The sequence below is a fragment of the Tiliqua scincoides genome, chromosome 4, assembly GCF_035046505.1.
Source record: "Tiliqua scincoides isolate rTilSci1 chromosome 4, rTilSci1.hap2, whole genome shotgun sequence".
Taxonomy (NCBI): domain Eukaryota; kingdom Metazoa; phylum Chordata; class Lepidosauria; order Squamata; family Scincidae; genus Tiliqua; species Tiliqua scincoides.
Window position 1 is genome coordinate 212,806,847 of NC_089824.1, and position 15,390 is coordinate 212,822,236.

Genomic DNA, 15,390 nt, shown 5'->3' on the forward strand with positions numbered 1-15,390 from the left:
TGGCATTGTACAAATCCATGGGAAGGCCACGCCTGGAGTATTGCATCCGGTTCTGGTCGCCACATCTCAAAAAGGATATAGTGGAAATGGAAAAGGTGCAAAAGAGAGCGACTAAGATGATTACTGGGCTGGGGCACCTTCCTTATGAGGAAAGGCTACGGCGTTTGGGCCTCTTTAGCCTAGAAAAGAGACGCCTGAGGGGGGACATGATTGAGACATACAAAATTATGCATGGGAAGGATAAAGTGAATAGAGAGATGCTCTTTACACTCTCACATAACACCAGAACCAGGGGACATCCACTAAAATTGAGTGTTGGGAGAGTTAGGACAGACAAAAGAAAATATTTCTTTACTCAGCATGTGGTCGGTCTGTGGAACTCCTTGCCGCAGGATGTGGTGACGGCATCTGACCTGGATGCCTTTAAAAGGGGATTGGACACGTTTCTGGAGGAAAAATCCATTATGGGTTACAAGCCATGATGTTTATGTGCCACCTCCTGATTTTAGAAATGGGCTATGTCAGAATGCCAATGCAAGGAAGGGCACCAGGATGCAGGTCTTTTGTTATCTGGTGTGCTCCCTAGGGCATTTGGTGGGCTGCTGTGAGATACAGGAAGCTGGACTAGATGGGCCTATGGCCAGATCCATTGGGGCTGCTCTTATGTTCTTATGCTGTAAAATGGATGTCAATGGCATGTGCTGCGCTCCATCGGTAACCATTTTGCACATGTTGCTGGTGAGGGAAGGGGATGGGCAGATCAGGGGTGGGTTATCAGGGTCTTGGGCATGTTGTGGTGGCCTGACCACCAAGTCACCCTCAACACACCCTCTCGGGTCTGCTTGGACTTGTGCTTGCAAAATAACTGGTGCAGATCCAAGTAGAGCATTGAAAGCCATGTGAATGCAGAGTAGGGTAAATAAAAAATGCATACTTTATGTACCTCTCCACCACCACATGGTCTCCAGCTGCCCACAGGATGCAGTGGAGCCTGTGCTGGCATAGCTGTGTCTTGTGGGCAGCACTTAGTAAGAATTGGGCCCTAAGTGTGCCTAAGGGTTTGCACCTTAATCTGACATTGCTACCAAACTATAAGAAGAATGGTGATGTATAATTTAACTTTGCCATTACGAGCACGCCCGATGTTCTCTGAAAAGGTCAGCCCAGCACTCTGCATTAACATATTTCAAAACAGTCAATGCCCCTCTTGTGTCTTCAGTGACAGATACTGAGATATCTTGGCTTTTCCATCTTCAACACTGAAATCCCATAGCAATTCTTTCTTAGGTCTCCACTGAGTAAAATCCTCCAGAGAATTTGACTGTGGAACCGATTCCTCTTATGTGGTGGTAAGTCCTGTCCTGAAGCCCCCTGTTGTTTGCCTCTCATCCCCAGCTTTCATGGAAGAGAAAACAAAGGGTCTCCCAAAAAGCGAGTGGATGTCCGCCCGTCCAGAACGTCTAGCGTCGAGCACAGCAAAGAGAAGGACAATTCAATGAGCCACAGCAGCGACCCAGAGAACAAACGGAATTCTGTCAAGGAGTCTGATGAGAACAAAGAGAACTTGATCATGAACTCTGAAATCAAGGAGGACTCGGTATTCTATCAGGATGAAGAGGTCCTGAACGATTCCATAATTTCTGGTAAGAAAAATCCTTTTCCTAACTTTTAAAAACTGTGTCACACAGAAGGTCTGGTTTATCTGCTCCTCTGCATTACTTAATGAGATGCTTGTGTTGAGCCAGCTGTACACAAAAGGAGATAGTGTTGTCATTATACAGGAAACCTTTTGCAACTGAAACCTTGCATGGACCACAAGTGTCTCTTCAATCCATTGATAGTATATGTTACTGGGGCAGTGTGGAGCTGTTCTTCCAGTGCCTGGTTCCACTTCACTCCAGAAACCTTTTTAGAGATGGAGCAATGAATTTATCCAATGGGTGGGCTTCCTGGCCAAACCATGGGTTGACTTCCCAGTCATGGAAAGTTGTGGGAGGGAAGGGTGTGGCTCAGCGGCAGAGCACTTGAATTCCATGCAGAAAATCCCATGGTCAGTCCCTGGCAGCATCTCTAGGTAGGTGCTGAGAAAGACCCTACCTGAAAATCTGGATCGCTGATGCTAGTCTGGCAGAACAATCTGCTGTAACTCCCTGCTGCATCCTGTAGGGCAGTTCCCCTCCCGGCCTCCTTGGTGCAAGCCCCTGTCAGCCTAGTGGGTTCACTTGGATTTGCACCAGTGGTATCACTGCACAAGTCTTACCGGGTAAGATGGTGGAATGCCTCATCAAAGATAGGATCTCACAACACATAGACGAACAGGCCTTGCTGAGGGAGAGTCAGCATGGCTTCTGTAAGGGTAAGTCTTGCCTCACGAACCTTATAGAATTCTTTGAAAAGGTCAACAGGCATGTGGATGTGGGAGAACCCGTGGACATTATATATCTGGACTTTCAGAAGGCATTTGACACGGTCCCTCACCAAAGGCTACTGAAAAAACTCCACAGTCAGGGAATTAGAGGACAGGTCCTCTCGTGGATTGAGAACTGGTTGGAGGCCAGGAAGCAGAGAGTGGGTGTCAATGGGCAATTTTCACAATGGAGAGAGGTGAAAAGCGGTGTGCCCCAAGGATCTGTCCTGGGACCGGTGCTTTTCAACCTCTTCATAAATGACCTGGAGACAGGGTTGAGCAGTGAAGTGGTTAAGTTTGCAGACGACACCAAACTTTTCCGAGTGGTAAAGACCAGAAGTGATTGTGAGGAGCTCCAGAAGGATCTCTCCAGACTGGCAGAATGGGCAGCAAAATGGCAGATGCGCTTCAATGTCAGTAAGTGTAAAGTCATGCACATTGGGGCAAAAAATCAAAACTTTAGATATAGGCTGATGGGTTCTGAGCTGTCTGTGACAGATCAGGAGAGAGATCTTGGGGTGGTGGTGGACAGGTCGATGAAAGTGTCGACCCAATGTGCGGCGGCAGTGAAGAAGGCCAATTCTATGCTTGGGATCATTAGGAAGGGTATTGAGAACAAAACGGCTAATATTATAATGCCGTTGTACAAATCGATGGTAAGGCCACACCTGGAGTATTGTGTCCAGTTCTGGTCGCCGCATCTCAAAAAAGACATAGTGGAAATGGAGAAGGTGCAAAAGAGAGCGACTAAGCTGATTACGGGGCTGGGGCACCTTCCTTATGAGGAAAGGCTACGGCGTTTGGGCCTCTTCAGCCTAGAAAAGAGACGCTTGAGGGGGGACATGATTGAGACATACAAAATTATGCAGGGGATGGACAGAGTGGATAGGGAGATGCTCTTTACACTCTCACATAATACCAGAACCAGGGGACATCCACTAAAATTGAGTGTTGGGCGGGTTAGGACAGACAAAAGAAAATATTTCTTTACTCAGCGCGTGGTCAGTCTGTGGAACTCCTTGCCACAGGATGTGGTGCTGGCGTCTAGCCTAGATGCCTTTAAAAGTGGATTGGACGAGTTTCTGGAGGAAAAATCCATTATGGGGTACAAGCCATGATGTGTATGCGCAACCTCCTGATTTTAGGAATGGGTTAAGTCAGAATGCCAGATGTAGGGGAGAGCACCAGGACGAGGTCTCTTGTTATCTGGTGTGCTCCCTGGGGCATTTGGTGGGCCGCTGTGAGATACAGGAAGCTGGACTAGATGGGCCTATGGCCTGATCCAGTGGGGCTGTTCTTATGTTCTTATGTAAGTCAGCATGGACCCATGAAGGTGGATTGAGCCCAGGAAGAGGGCTTGGATTTGACAGATGCAGCTGCCACTGAACCTGACCCTTCCCGGTCCCAATTCGCCTGCCTTCCTGCCCCCATCATTTTCCCATTCTGGCCAAAGGAGAGGGCACCTTTTCTGCCCAACCCAATCTTCCTCCCACCCCCTGAGTGATCCAACGTGAAGCAGTGAGTGTCTGGAGTTTGCTGCTGCACAGAGCCAACTGCTTGCCACTTCTGGTGGCTGCTACCAGGGGCTGCCACCAGTGTGTTTTCTTTTGTGACAGCCAGAAAACACCTAGCACCACTGGAGTGCTTGTTCTGGCAGTTCTAGCTGCTGCTGTTAGGATTGGTCACTGTGTTGACAGTAGTGAGCTAGATGGAACAATGGTCTGCTTAGGAGAAGGCAGATTCATACTCCCAGACCTTTACACTCTCACATAACACCAGAACCAGGGGACATCCACCAAAATTGAGTGTTGGGAGGGTTAGGACAGACAAAAGAAAATATTTCTTTACTCAGCGTGTGGTCAGTCTGTGGAACTCCTTGCCACAGGATGTGGTGACGGCATCTGGCCTGGATGCCTTTAAAAGGGGATTGGACAAGTTTCTGGAGGAAAAATCCATTACGGGTTACAAGCCATGATGTGAATGTGCAACCTCCTGATTTTAGAAATGGGCTATGTCAGAATGCCAATGCAAGGGAGGGCACCAGGACGAGGTCTCTTGTTATCTGGTGTGCTCCCTGGGGCATTTGGTGGGCTGCTGTGAGATACAGGAAGCTGGACTAGATGGGCCTATGGCCTGATCCAGTGGGGCTGTTCTTATGTTCTTATGGTTCTTTCTCATTCCATCACATAGTTCAGCCAAGCCACATGGTTTCTCTCTATATGCAGTGAGTGGCATGAGACTGGACAATGGGAGAGTAGTTCCTCTGTGTTCCGGTAACATTTAAATTGGATCTCTTGTAATACCTCAAATGGTTACTGTAATTATGACAAGCACAATGAAACACAGACATCAAATTAAAACTTACCTACATAATGAACGGTTGTAGTTTTAATAGGCATCCCTGGTGTAATGTTCAGGAAGGAGAAGCCAATGCAAATATGAAGTGAATTATATGAGCACCAATTTAATGCATGAGGGACAAGAGAATCAAAAATAGTTATCATCCGATTTAGATGGAAATTACTTGGGGAAGAGAAATGGGGAAATAGGAGGAGGGTTTTTCAAGGCCATTGGGCAGGCTCAGTCCAAGCCCGCTTGCTGCCCCTTACAGCACACAAAGTAGTCTTTGGAATTTTTCATCCCATATCTGTCACCAGTAGCATAGCTGCTGGGGTGGGCGTGGCAAGTATTGCAGGCACTGCAACTCATCATGTAAGCAATAACAAATAATAGTAGTAACTAAAACTACAATCTTCCACTTACCTGGGAACAAGCCCCATTTAGGACAGTGACTCTCCCTTCTGAGTAAACATGTATAGAATGACAGTTGTTTTTGCTGTTTAGCAGGAAGCATAAGAAGTAACCATTTAGCCTGTTATCTAGGAAGATTACATTTTCAATCAATTCCAGATGGGACCAGATCATGCTCTTGATTTTGGGTTCAAACTCTGAAGTTTGCCATCGTGTTAATGGAGGGGACACTGCCTGCACTGGCTTCTCTCTTTCTTTGGAGCCAGAAATGGGAGATTTCACTGTTCAGTCTTTACCAGATCAGAGAAATGCTGAAGCACCTTCCTCCCCACAGCAGACAAAAAAAGCAAAACTCAGAGGGAGCGACAGGCTTCCCTTCTATGAAAGTCTTTCCTACTGCAGCTTGTCATCCCTCCGCTTTCTGGATAAGCATTAACCTGCTTCCCTTTAAAAGAAAGAACACACTTTAAAAAACCTATTTACTTGGTGGATATTCCTCCTCCCATTTTGCTTCTTATCTTTCACCGACTGGGCTCTACAGTTTCTCTGACCACTCTTTGTGATGCTGCTGGTGTGAATAATCTGCCCTACTTACATACAGGAGTTGGCAGGTTCTGTAGTGATTATTACAGATAAGAGATTCATTAATTAAACCACAGGATGAGAAAAGAGATTATGGTATCCCCAGGATGCCTCGGTTGGATCACGGCTGTCACGACTCTTTGCATGCCTGTTTATTGGCGTTCTGTGTGAGATGTGTTTTTTATTCTGGACACTGGGTGGCGCTGCATTCATTGGGCATGTAGTAGTTGTTGGCACCCTTCAGTCTCGAAAAACTATGGTATCGCGCTCTGAATGTTGGTTCTGGAACAGCGTCTAGTGTGGCTGAAAAGGTCGATTCGGGAACGACAATCCCTTCCACACTGGGAGCAAGTGCAGTCTGTCCCTGGTCTGTCTCCCTGGCTACGGGCCTTCCTTCTTTGCCTCTTTGCCTTAGTCTGTTGGCCAAGTGTCTCTTCAAACTGGAAGAGGCCATGCTGCACAGCCTGCCTCCAAGCGGGCCGCTCATAGGCCAGGGTTTCCCACCTGTTGAGGTCCACTCCTAAGGCCTTCAGATCCCTCTTGCAGATGTGCTTGTATCACAGCTGTGGTCTACCTGTAGGGTGCTTTCCCTGCATGAGTTCTCCATAGAGGAGATCCTTTGGGATCTGGCCATCATCCATTTTCACAACATGACCGAGCCAACACAGGTATCTCTGTTTCAGCAGTGCATACATGCTAGGGATTCCAGCTCGTTCCAGGACTGTGTTGTTTGGAACTTTGTCCTGCCAGGTGATGCTGAGAATGCGTTGGAGGCAGCGCGTGTGGAAAGCATTCAGTTTCCTCTCCTGTTGTGAGCGAAGAGTCATTGTGCATGACTTGAGAAAAAAGTCTTGAATTTCAGGTACAGTGAGGCAGGGTTGCCCTGATGCTACCAAGGTAGTCCCTGAGCGAGTTCCTCTTGCATTCTTCTGCTGCTCTTGTTTTAATAAACAACCTGTGACTTCAGCATGCCCAAGGTTTAATTTGTGTTCTGCTGGAGTTGTTAAGAAATAAAAAAGGAGCCCCGCGTTTCTGCTGCGAGATATGGATGGAATCGGGGTGTAGCTCTGCAGCTGGTCAGTGGCGAACCTCCCATTCATTTGATGGGGCAAATGCCCCTGGCATGGAGCCTTGTTCATCTTTAGGACCCCACAGAAGCCTCCCTGAAGCACAGTTTAAAGCATCAGGGAAGCTTCAGGAGGCTTCCCTGATGTGTCTTAGAGTTGTGCAAAGCACCATGCACCCGAAGTAAGTGGGGGGGGGGTGGATTTGTATGCAGGAGGCGGTGGCATCCTGCAGGGGATGCCATTGCAGACCTTTGACCTGGGGTGTGGGACTGGGGAGGTACACCACTGCAAGTGGTGGCCCCTGAGCCAGTTCTGACTCACTGTGAGGGACTGTCTGCCACCTCAGGATTGTCACCTGAGAGACTCCAGCTCTGGGACTCATTTGCAGGTCATTTTGGATGGAAGGGCTCAACTCTCCATCCTGCACATCTTCAGAGTGGTGCTCTGACAAGACTTTCCTAGGGACTAGAGAAACCTATAGCACACTGGAGGAAGAACAATGTTCATGCCTCACTTGGCTTCTGGCACATTCTGCTATAGGCCACAGTGAAAAAATACAGCTGTGGTGACATTTCTTTGAGCTCCTTCTATAACAGTGATTTTTAGTGTTTTCCTTCGCACAACACACTGACCTCTATGGTCTTCTCTATGGTCTATGCCTCTTGTGATGTCACTTCTGACTTCCAGGAGACTCTTCTAGGTTCTGTGTCTCTGTTTTCTAGGGCAACTGTCTACAGTAAGAAATTTGTCTGTCCTTCTGGTGGAGTAAGAGGGACAGACAATTTCTTACTACAAACAGTTGCCCTGGAAACAGAGCTGCAAACTCCCATGGCAAACCTGTGGATCTTTTGAGGCACACCAATGTGCCACAGCACACCAGTTGAAAACTGCTGTACTATAGGATGAACTTTGGGGTTCCAGAGAAAAGAGTTTCATTCTTATCTATGGCCCAGCCCATTTTCATATCTAATGAAATATTGCAGCTATAAGCATCCTCCTAAACCAAAATATCTTTGAATTGGGCTTCCAGGCCCAGCTTCAGGTTCAAGAATGCACAAAGGCAGGGCCAGGCTCAGATATTTCTGTACCTGAAATACAAATTTAGAATAACGCAATCTTGTTTTGCACACTCTGGTGTGGGCTGGAGTTCATTCTTTATGACATAAATAAATGGAATCTAAAGAAGAAAATGGGCAACTCCTCTAGAATCTGCAACTCAATCCATTGCCTTAAGGTGAAAAGGCTAGCTCTGACCCTAAGATACAGTCTGAAATGACCCAGGGAGATGGTGAGATTTCAGCCCCATCTATGGTGGGATTCACAACATCTCTCAGGTCATAAAGTTCAAGAAGCATCATGACTTCTTTTGTATCCAGACTCATCTTCAATTAAGCAGCTCTAGGTCTGGTCAGCGCCTAGATGAGTGACTCCTTGGGAACACCATGTAGTCAGGTTCATGATGAAAGAAAGGTAGGACATTGATGTAATGTGGACAGGACCTGTTGCACAGTGTCATTGCTGCCCTCACTTGAAGGGTCCCATACTCTGACTGAAGACATTCTCTCTAGAATTCGCAGCTGGCTTTTTGGCTTCCAACAGAACATGATCTAATAAATGATGTCCTTTGCCTATTTTAGGAACGCATCCCTGACACGTTCACATTATTTTTCAATGTGTGCTCCAGGTACATTGCCAAGAAAATGCAAGAAAGAGTTGCTGGCAGTGAAATTGAGGAACAGACCAAGCAAACAGGAGTTGGAAGACAGGAACATTTTCCCAAGGAGGACTGATGAAGAAAGACAGGAAATCCGGCAACAAATTGAAATGAAACTCTCCAAGTAAGTTCAGTTCCGAGTAATACCAGGGAAGGTCACAGTTCCCAGTCTGCATTTTGCCTTGGGGTACATATACATTTTGTGCACGTCCTGTTGCACAACACAAATTCTCAGCAATAATGAATGCAGTCTCAGGATCTATCATATCCCTTGAGCACAAGTGTCAGCACTGCAGGGGGAAACGAATCCTTGTCAATTATTTTAGAGATTCCTCCAGATTCCCCAGATAGATCATTAAAAGTGGATTCAGAAAGCCATGTGGTAGCCACCTATGCAGGAAGGGCATAGCACTAAAAACTGTGAGGTAGTGGTCACCTGTAGCCTTGGAGCAACTGGGTAAACCTGGAGTTAGAAGCTCCCCCAACTTTTCTGTAATCTGGAGCATGGAAGGGTGCTGAGCCAAAATACCAGTCACATGGGCTTGGAAGAGGTTGGGGTTCCCTGATGTGTATAATGGAAAGTTCAGTTCATTTTGCATTCAGTTTGATGAAGAAGCTTCTGTGCGAATGGTCCTCGGCACAGGAACTGCACAGTTCTCTCGAACCAGAGTTGCCTCTTCTGCAGTGACGTAGCTTGAGGGGGTGCAAAGGGGGGGTGCATTCCAGGTGGTGGGAGCAAAACTGTTCATGGGGTCATTTAGGCGCCTGCAAAACTTAGTACTTTGCACCACTTTCTCATTAGCATCACTTTGTGTGCAGGACTTGAACAAAATCTAGCGTTTCACATAAGGGCCATCCATGTTCAAAGAAAAATTCTCTCTTGTCAGAATTGCAAAGTTGGACATACAACTGAAAAGTCATGGAAAATTTGTCTCGTCCTGACCACATGTTAACTGCTTTGCCAGAGGCGATAGAGAATGACCTGACTGTGCGGTTGCAGTACCATGGGACAAAACAGTAATTGGCAATAGCACATTATTCCTACCTCTAAATCTACCCTCAGAACATCCTTCCATGGCTTTAAAAGCTGTGGTATTAGAACACACAGGGAAGGCAATCTTAACGCTAAGAAAGCTGGGAAAACTCTCCCGTCTTCCTTTCCCTCAATGCATCCTTCTTTGCTAGAATGGGAGCAAATACATACAACTTGGACACTATTTAGAATTTCAGACTTTGAGTTGGAAATGTGTCTTTCAAATTTGCAATGTGGATTGAGAATTCAAAATGTGATCTGAATGCTTTAGGCTTGTTGGCAACCTTTAGATACTTTGGTGCACTGGGTTTATAGCGAGTACCCCAAGAGTGGGGGTTCCACACTGCTGAAGGCTGGTAAGGTCTGGGCCTTTGAGCATGAGGTGCAGAAGGTTGAAACTTGCTTGTGCAAAGAGCACTGAGATACAAGAACTGCAGACTGGAGATTCATAATATACATTTGAAGAAAGCAGAGATTACTATGACGTTTCTGAATCGGGCACCAAATGGGCAGTGACTAGCAATGAAACTAACCAGCAGAACCAAAAGTTGCATGTGTTTGGGCCAGGAGGTCAGATATCACTTCAACAACTGCTAGGTCATAACCAAGGCTTCAGACATTGCTGGGATGTGTGACGCTAGCTTGGGCTCTATCCTCCCAAATGATGCCTTGTGATATCAGCTGCCCAGATATCAACAGGTGCTGGCTGAGTGATCGTGTAACGCTTGTATTGATACAACTGCATTGCGAGCAATTTATTTCAAATTTGTACTGGTCTTACGTTTAAAGCCCTACGTGGCTTAGGAGCAAGGTAGGAACTGCCTGTGACTCTTCAGGTTCTCTAAGGTCCTTCGGAGAAAGCGTCTTATGAGTAGGCCCTCTTGCTGTCAGTCTTCCAACACCGTCTAAAGAACTGGCTTCTTCAGCAGAGCAAATAGGTTTTGCTCTGGTCCTCCGTTTTTCTGATTTCTGTTTTTTTTTCCTCCAGATGTTTTTGTAATTGATTTTATTTACTGCATTGATTGGGGGGGGGGGGGTTGGAACTGTAAACTGCCCTGAATCTCTGGAAAAAGAGATAATTAAAAGGGCTAGTGATGGACCTGCTCTTGAGGTGCCCCAGGGCAAAGGTCCACAGTCGCTGCTTCCCGTACTCACCGAGTGCGATGGAGCCTTGCACAACTCCAGGATTGGCTGGGGAAGTGCTTCCCTGAGTTCTTCAGTTGTACTTCTGGAAAACTGGAAGTACAGTTTCTGATAGCGTCGGGAGCCTCAGGAGACTTCCCACGCAGTCCTAGAGTCGTGTGGGCTCAGTGCCCGAGACATTTGCCCTGATTGCCCAGTGCCAGGTCCACCACTGAAAAGAGAACACCCCCTATGCTTTGGGGGTGCTCTGTAGCTTATTGATCTGTACTTCATGATGTTAGGTCTGAGTCTTCTGGGGTCTTGAAGAGTTAGTGGTACCAGCTACTACGGTAGACTTGGACTTCTCTCTGACTGATTGATTTTCCACATTTTTTTATACTGCCCTTCCTTCAAGAAGTTCAGAGTGGTGTTGGTTCCTCCTCTCCTTTTGTCCTCACAACAACCCTGTGAGGTAGGTGAGGCTGAAGGGGAGTGACTGGCCCAAGGTCACCCAGGGAGCTTTGTGGGTGAGACCTGGTCTTCCAGGTCTAAGTCCAACTCCCTAATTTCTATACCACCCTGGCTCTCTCCAAGCCTTGTCACAAGGTCTTAAGGGAGATATTTCAGGGTTTGGGGATGAGTGCGCTCTGCCAACCTCCTTGTTCCCATCGTTGCAAGACTTGAAATGCTATCTGCACATCACAGCTTCTAGTTGTACCTGTTATCTCTGTGGACTGGGTGGGAGAGGAGGAACTTGCACAGTTTGTAGTGTTTGACTATATCTTTTGCAAGCATCTGATGTGCTCAACTGAATCTCCTAAATTAGGGCTTATTCACACATCCATGCATTTCACTTGATATTGCTTTGCTTGATGATTAGCAGTGGATTATGCCAACTGCCTCGGTTGAAAAGCATTTGGTTTGAGATGATGTCAGGTGTCATAAAACTCCATCTGCGATGTTTGATCTTTGGTGGCTTTTTCACACACACAAGTCATCACTTGAATCGCTCCCATGTTTGCTTGAAATTGCCCTGCGTGGGCAAGTCTAAGATGCAGTCCAACTGATGCCATAAGGAAAGTGTTTGAAAGCAGGTCACCAAAAGGTGGTGTGCCACCTTAATCTCTATCTCATTGAAGCGGTTTTTAGCGAGGGAGGGTTAGCTGGATTTTGTGGAACTGGGGCAAATTACACCCACTGTAACTTCATCACATGCAGACGCTGAAAAATGAATGATAGAACTGGGAGAAGCTGTGAAGAGTTTGTTTTATTTTTATTCCACCCTTCCTCCAAGGGGCTGAGAGCCCTGTACATCCTTCTGCCCCCCCATGTAGCACAACAATTCTCTGGTTATGTAGGCTGAGAGATGGTGAATGGCCCATGATCACCCAGTGAACTTCATGCCTAAGCAGGAACAGAAAATTAAGATGCCCAGGACAGGTCTTGGCATTCTGAGGGTGCAATCCTAACCTGCCCTGGAACAGACAGGTCGACTGGCCTGCACTTTATCCAGCACAGGTTTGGTGTGGCCCAGGGTGCAACTTGGAGTAAGGGGTTTCAGTCCCCTCACCCCAAACAACGCCATAGGCAGCCTTATGGGGCTACTTGGATCTGTGACCGCAAATCAGAGCGGCCCAAGTAATGCCACTCAGACCAGGGACAGAGGTTGGGATCTGGACTGCACCACCATGGCCAGCGCCACCCCCTCCCAAGCCCAATCTGCCCTCCAGGGTGCCATCCTGAAATGCCCCCTTTCCACTCCTCCCTCCCTCTCCCTCCCTCTACCCTCTCCCACCCCCTGTGCCTGTCTGCCCAGGCCAGCACAAACTCACACTGTCCCACACTGCTGCTTCCGTGTGCTGACCCAGCCTGCTCCCAAGTAACCGCTTTCATGACACTGGGGAGCCAGCATAAGGGACTTTTGCTGGCTCAAGGCAGCTTGTATTACAATCACACTAGCAAGGCCAGTGATCAAAACTAAACAGCAGAGAAGTAAGGGTAGATTCACATCCAGGTGGCACAAGGGAAGTACGAGCATGGTCTTTGGTTTGAATGCCATGAATCTGGACAAAGGTGGGTTGGTGAAGTGGCCCCCAAGTCATCAATGGCGGCTGACTTGCTTTCAGCCATCCAGCTGGTAGGAGGTTTGTGTATAATTACAAATAGTTTATACAGCATGAATAAATTGTATTTCCAGTAAATGGTGGGCAACCCATTCCTAACAAGGCAATGCATTGCTTCTAGACTTGTCTTCAAGCCATCTGTAACTCCATCTGCTCTGCTGATCTAATTTTAGCCACGTCTATCACACTTACACAGGCACATGTCTCATTTCTTCAATGTGCTCATATTTGTTTAAAAATAAACAAACAGAAGCTTTTGTAGGAAATGGACTAATATGGAATTAGTGATTAAGCTCTCCCCCGGGCTCAGGATGGAATAATGCTAGAATTCAGGGTCGTCCAAAGAAATTGATTGACTGGAGTCAAAAGCAAATATCAGTTCACACAATACATAAGTGAGATATGGATTGAACTGCCCACCAGATATAGCAATGGCAGATATGCAGAGATGGCAGTAAAGAGGGTTTGGGCAAATTCATGGAGGAAAAGGCTGCTAATGGATACTGTGGCAAGTCCCCCGCTTATGTCCTGGTTCTATTCTGGAGGTTTGTCTTGAAAGCAGAACTGATATAAGTTAGAACGGTGTTATTGCACCTGTGAGAAAGCACTAGGCTGGTCAAACTGTGCCTGTGCAAAGCATGAGTGTGGTGGTCTGCAGGTGGGGATGTTCAAATGTTGGATTTGCATAATTTAGGGCCTACCTGTGATTTTTATTTGAAATTTTCATGCTCACAGGAAGTTTGCCACAGAGTATCCAGTGGGGGGGGGGGGAATCAAAAGAAGGCTGTTGCCTTCAGACCCGCCTTCAGTACTGCTCTGACTGATCACTGTGGGAAGCAGGAAAGATACTGTGTAGGTCCCTACAGCCCAATCTGATCCAGGGCTTACACAGATGGATCTTGCAAACATATGGAAAACACAGGAAGGGAACAACAAAGATACAACAACATGTAATGGATGGGTCCTATGCAATCGTGATGTTGTGGAGAAGGGAAACAGGGATTCGTTATTCACTTGGTCACAATGTGAAATTCTCAGATTCTTCTGGCAGGTATGAGACAAAGAAAGGGAAATATTTTTCCCCATAGAACAGAAGGCACAAAGTGTTTTGTGCTGGGATTACTCCAGAACAAGGACTAAACCTTCAATGGTTTGAATAAGGTCTTTGCAAAACATTACTGATGTAAGTAGAAAAAAAGTCTCCCAGAGTCTCCTACCAATCAAATTGTGGAGAGAATCCCTGTAAGCCCTTAGTAAGCTTTATGTTAGAATTCATTACCTATGAGAATAAGGTCAACCTTTGAGCACTTTGAGAGAGAAAGTGATTTCTTAGCAGTTCCTCACTGGGACATCCCATCAAGCTGCCTCTTTCGTTTGCTGCCATTCTTGAGGGTTAGAAATACCTACTGATGTGATTACAAAAAAGCTGTTGGAGAGGAGGGAAAAAATTATGTGCAGAGCATAACTGGTGACTACTGAAGGATAAAATAAAAACTTGCAATAGGACAGAGACCATAGTTGTCCGCAGAATGTGGCACAAGGTAGTGTGTGAGGGGTTGACATAGCAGGATGGGTACAGACTGACTTCTGACATGGAAGGGCTTCCTGAAGTGGGAGCCAGACCAGAAACAGATGTGCAGAAGACCCGTGTGATGAATCTGAGCTGTACCATTTTTAGATGAGATGTAGCATGTGTGAATGTTCCTTCGTGAGTTACAGCTCACAGTAGCCCACAAGCTGTGTTCTGACATGATGCTTGTTTTGTATGTCTCTGGGACCACTCAAAAGTCCCCTTCCCCTGAGAAGCCACTGTGGAGTGCCTGGCTGCACACAGGATACTGCGGCAGTCATTTTTGGCGCCACGGCAGTCCCACGCGCAGGGCAGCTCAGGATTGGTTGCCTGTTTCTCCCCAAAACAGTAGCTCATTCAGTGTTCCTTTCCAAATACATTCATTTTACACATGTTTGATTTACAGCCCAAACCTATTCCCCCTCCTCCCGCTGGTGCAGTCACTTCACAAAGGGGATTTAAATCCCCTTACCGCTCTGTAAGCCTCCTGCTCCTCAATGGGTCTCCTTGGACCTGCTCCAGCTCATTCACTAGCACAAGTCTGAGGGGAGAGAGGGTGTGGGGAAGCTGCAAAAAGGGAGGAGCTGCACACCATCACTGCTGGATCCATCCTCTCCTGCGGCTTCCACACCCTTTGTTCCTCCCTCCTCCCCACCCCTGCCGCTGCCTTGCTTGTTCTGCTGGGTCCAGATTCACCGATGTCCTGGGAGCGCTGCCACCTCTTGCAGCAACACTCCCAAAACATCCACTGACAGAGCTCCTTCGGCACCCATTTTACAACAGAACTCTGTTCCACTGACATAAATGCCCACGCACAACAGGCCAACCCCAGATAGAATTGGGCTGTCCCAGGGCCTAGGAGAGGACGGTAAAGGGGGTAATTTGTACCCGGGCCCAGGGTCAAAAAGGGGGCCCAGGAGCCAAAGGAGGGGGCCCAGAAATTTCCTGGGATCTTACTTTTTCCAATCTATTCAGACTTGTTGCCTTCATGGGATGCTGGGGACACTACCACAAGTGTGCA

At 47.1% G+C, this 15,390-nt stretch overlaps 1 protein-coding gene across 1 annotated transcript in view; it reads left to right on the forward strand.

Moving 5' to 3' along the window:
- The window catches only part of PHACTR3 (phosphatase and actin regulator 3), a 255,263-nt gene that overhangs the window by 173,720 nt on the left and 66,153 nt on the right, over positions 1-15,390 (forward strand). Inside the window, exons 7-8 of the mRNA XM_066624720.1 lie at positions 1,396-1,643; positions 8,492-8,645. Of these exons, the coding sequence (XP_066480817.1) occupies positions 1,396-1,643; positions 8,492-8,645 (402 nt within the window). The remainder of the gene's footprint in view (positions 1-1,395; positions 1,644-8,491; positions 8,646-15,390) is intronic.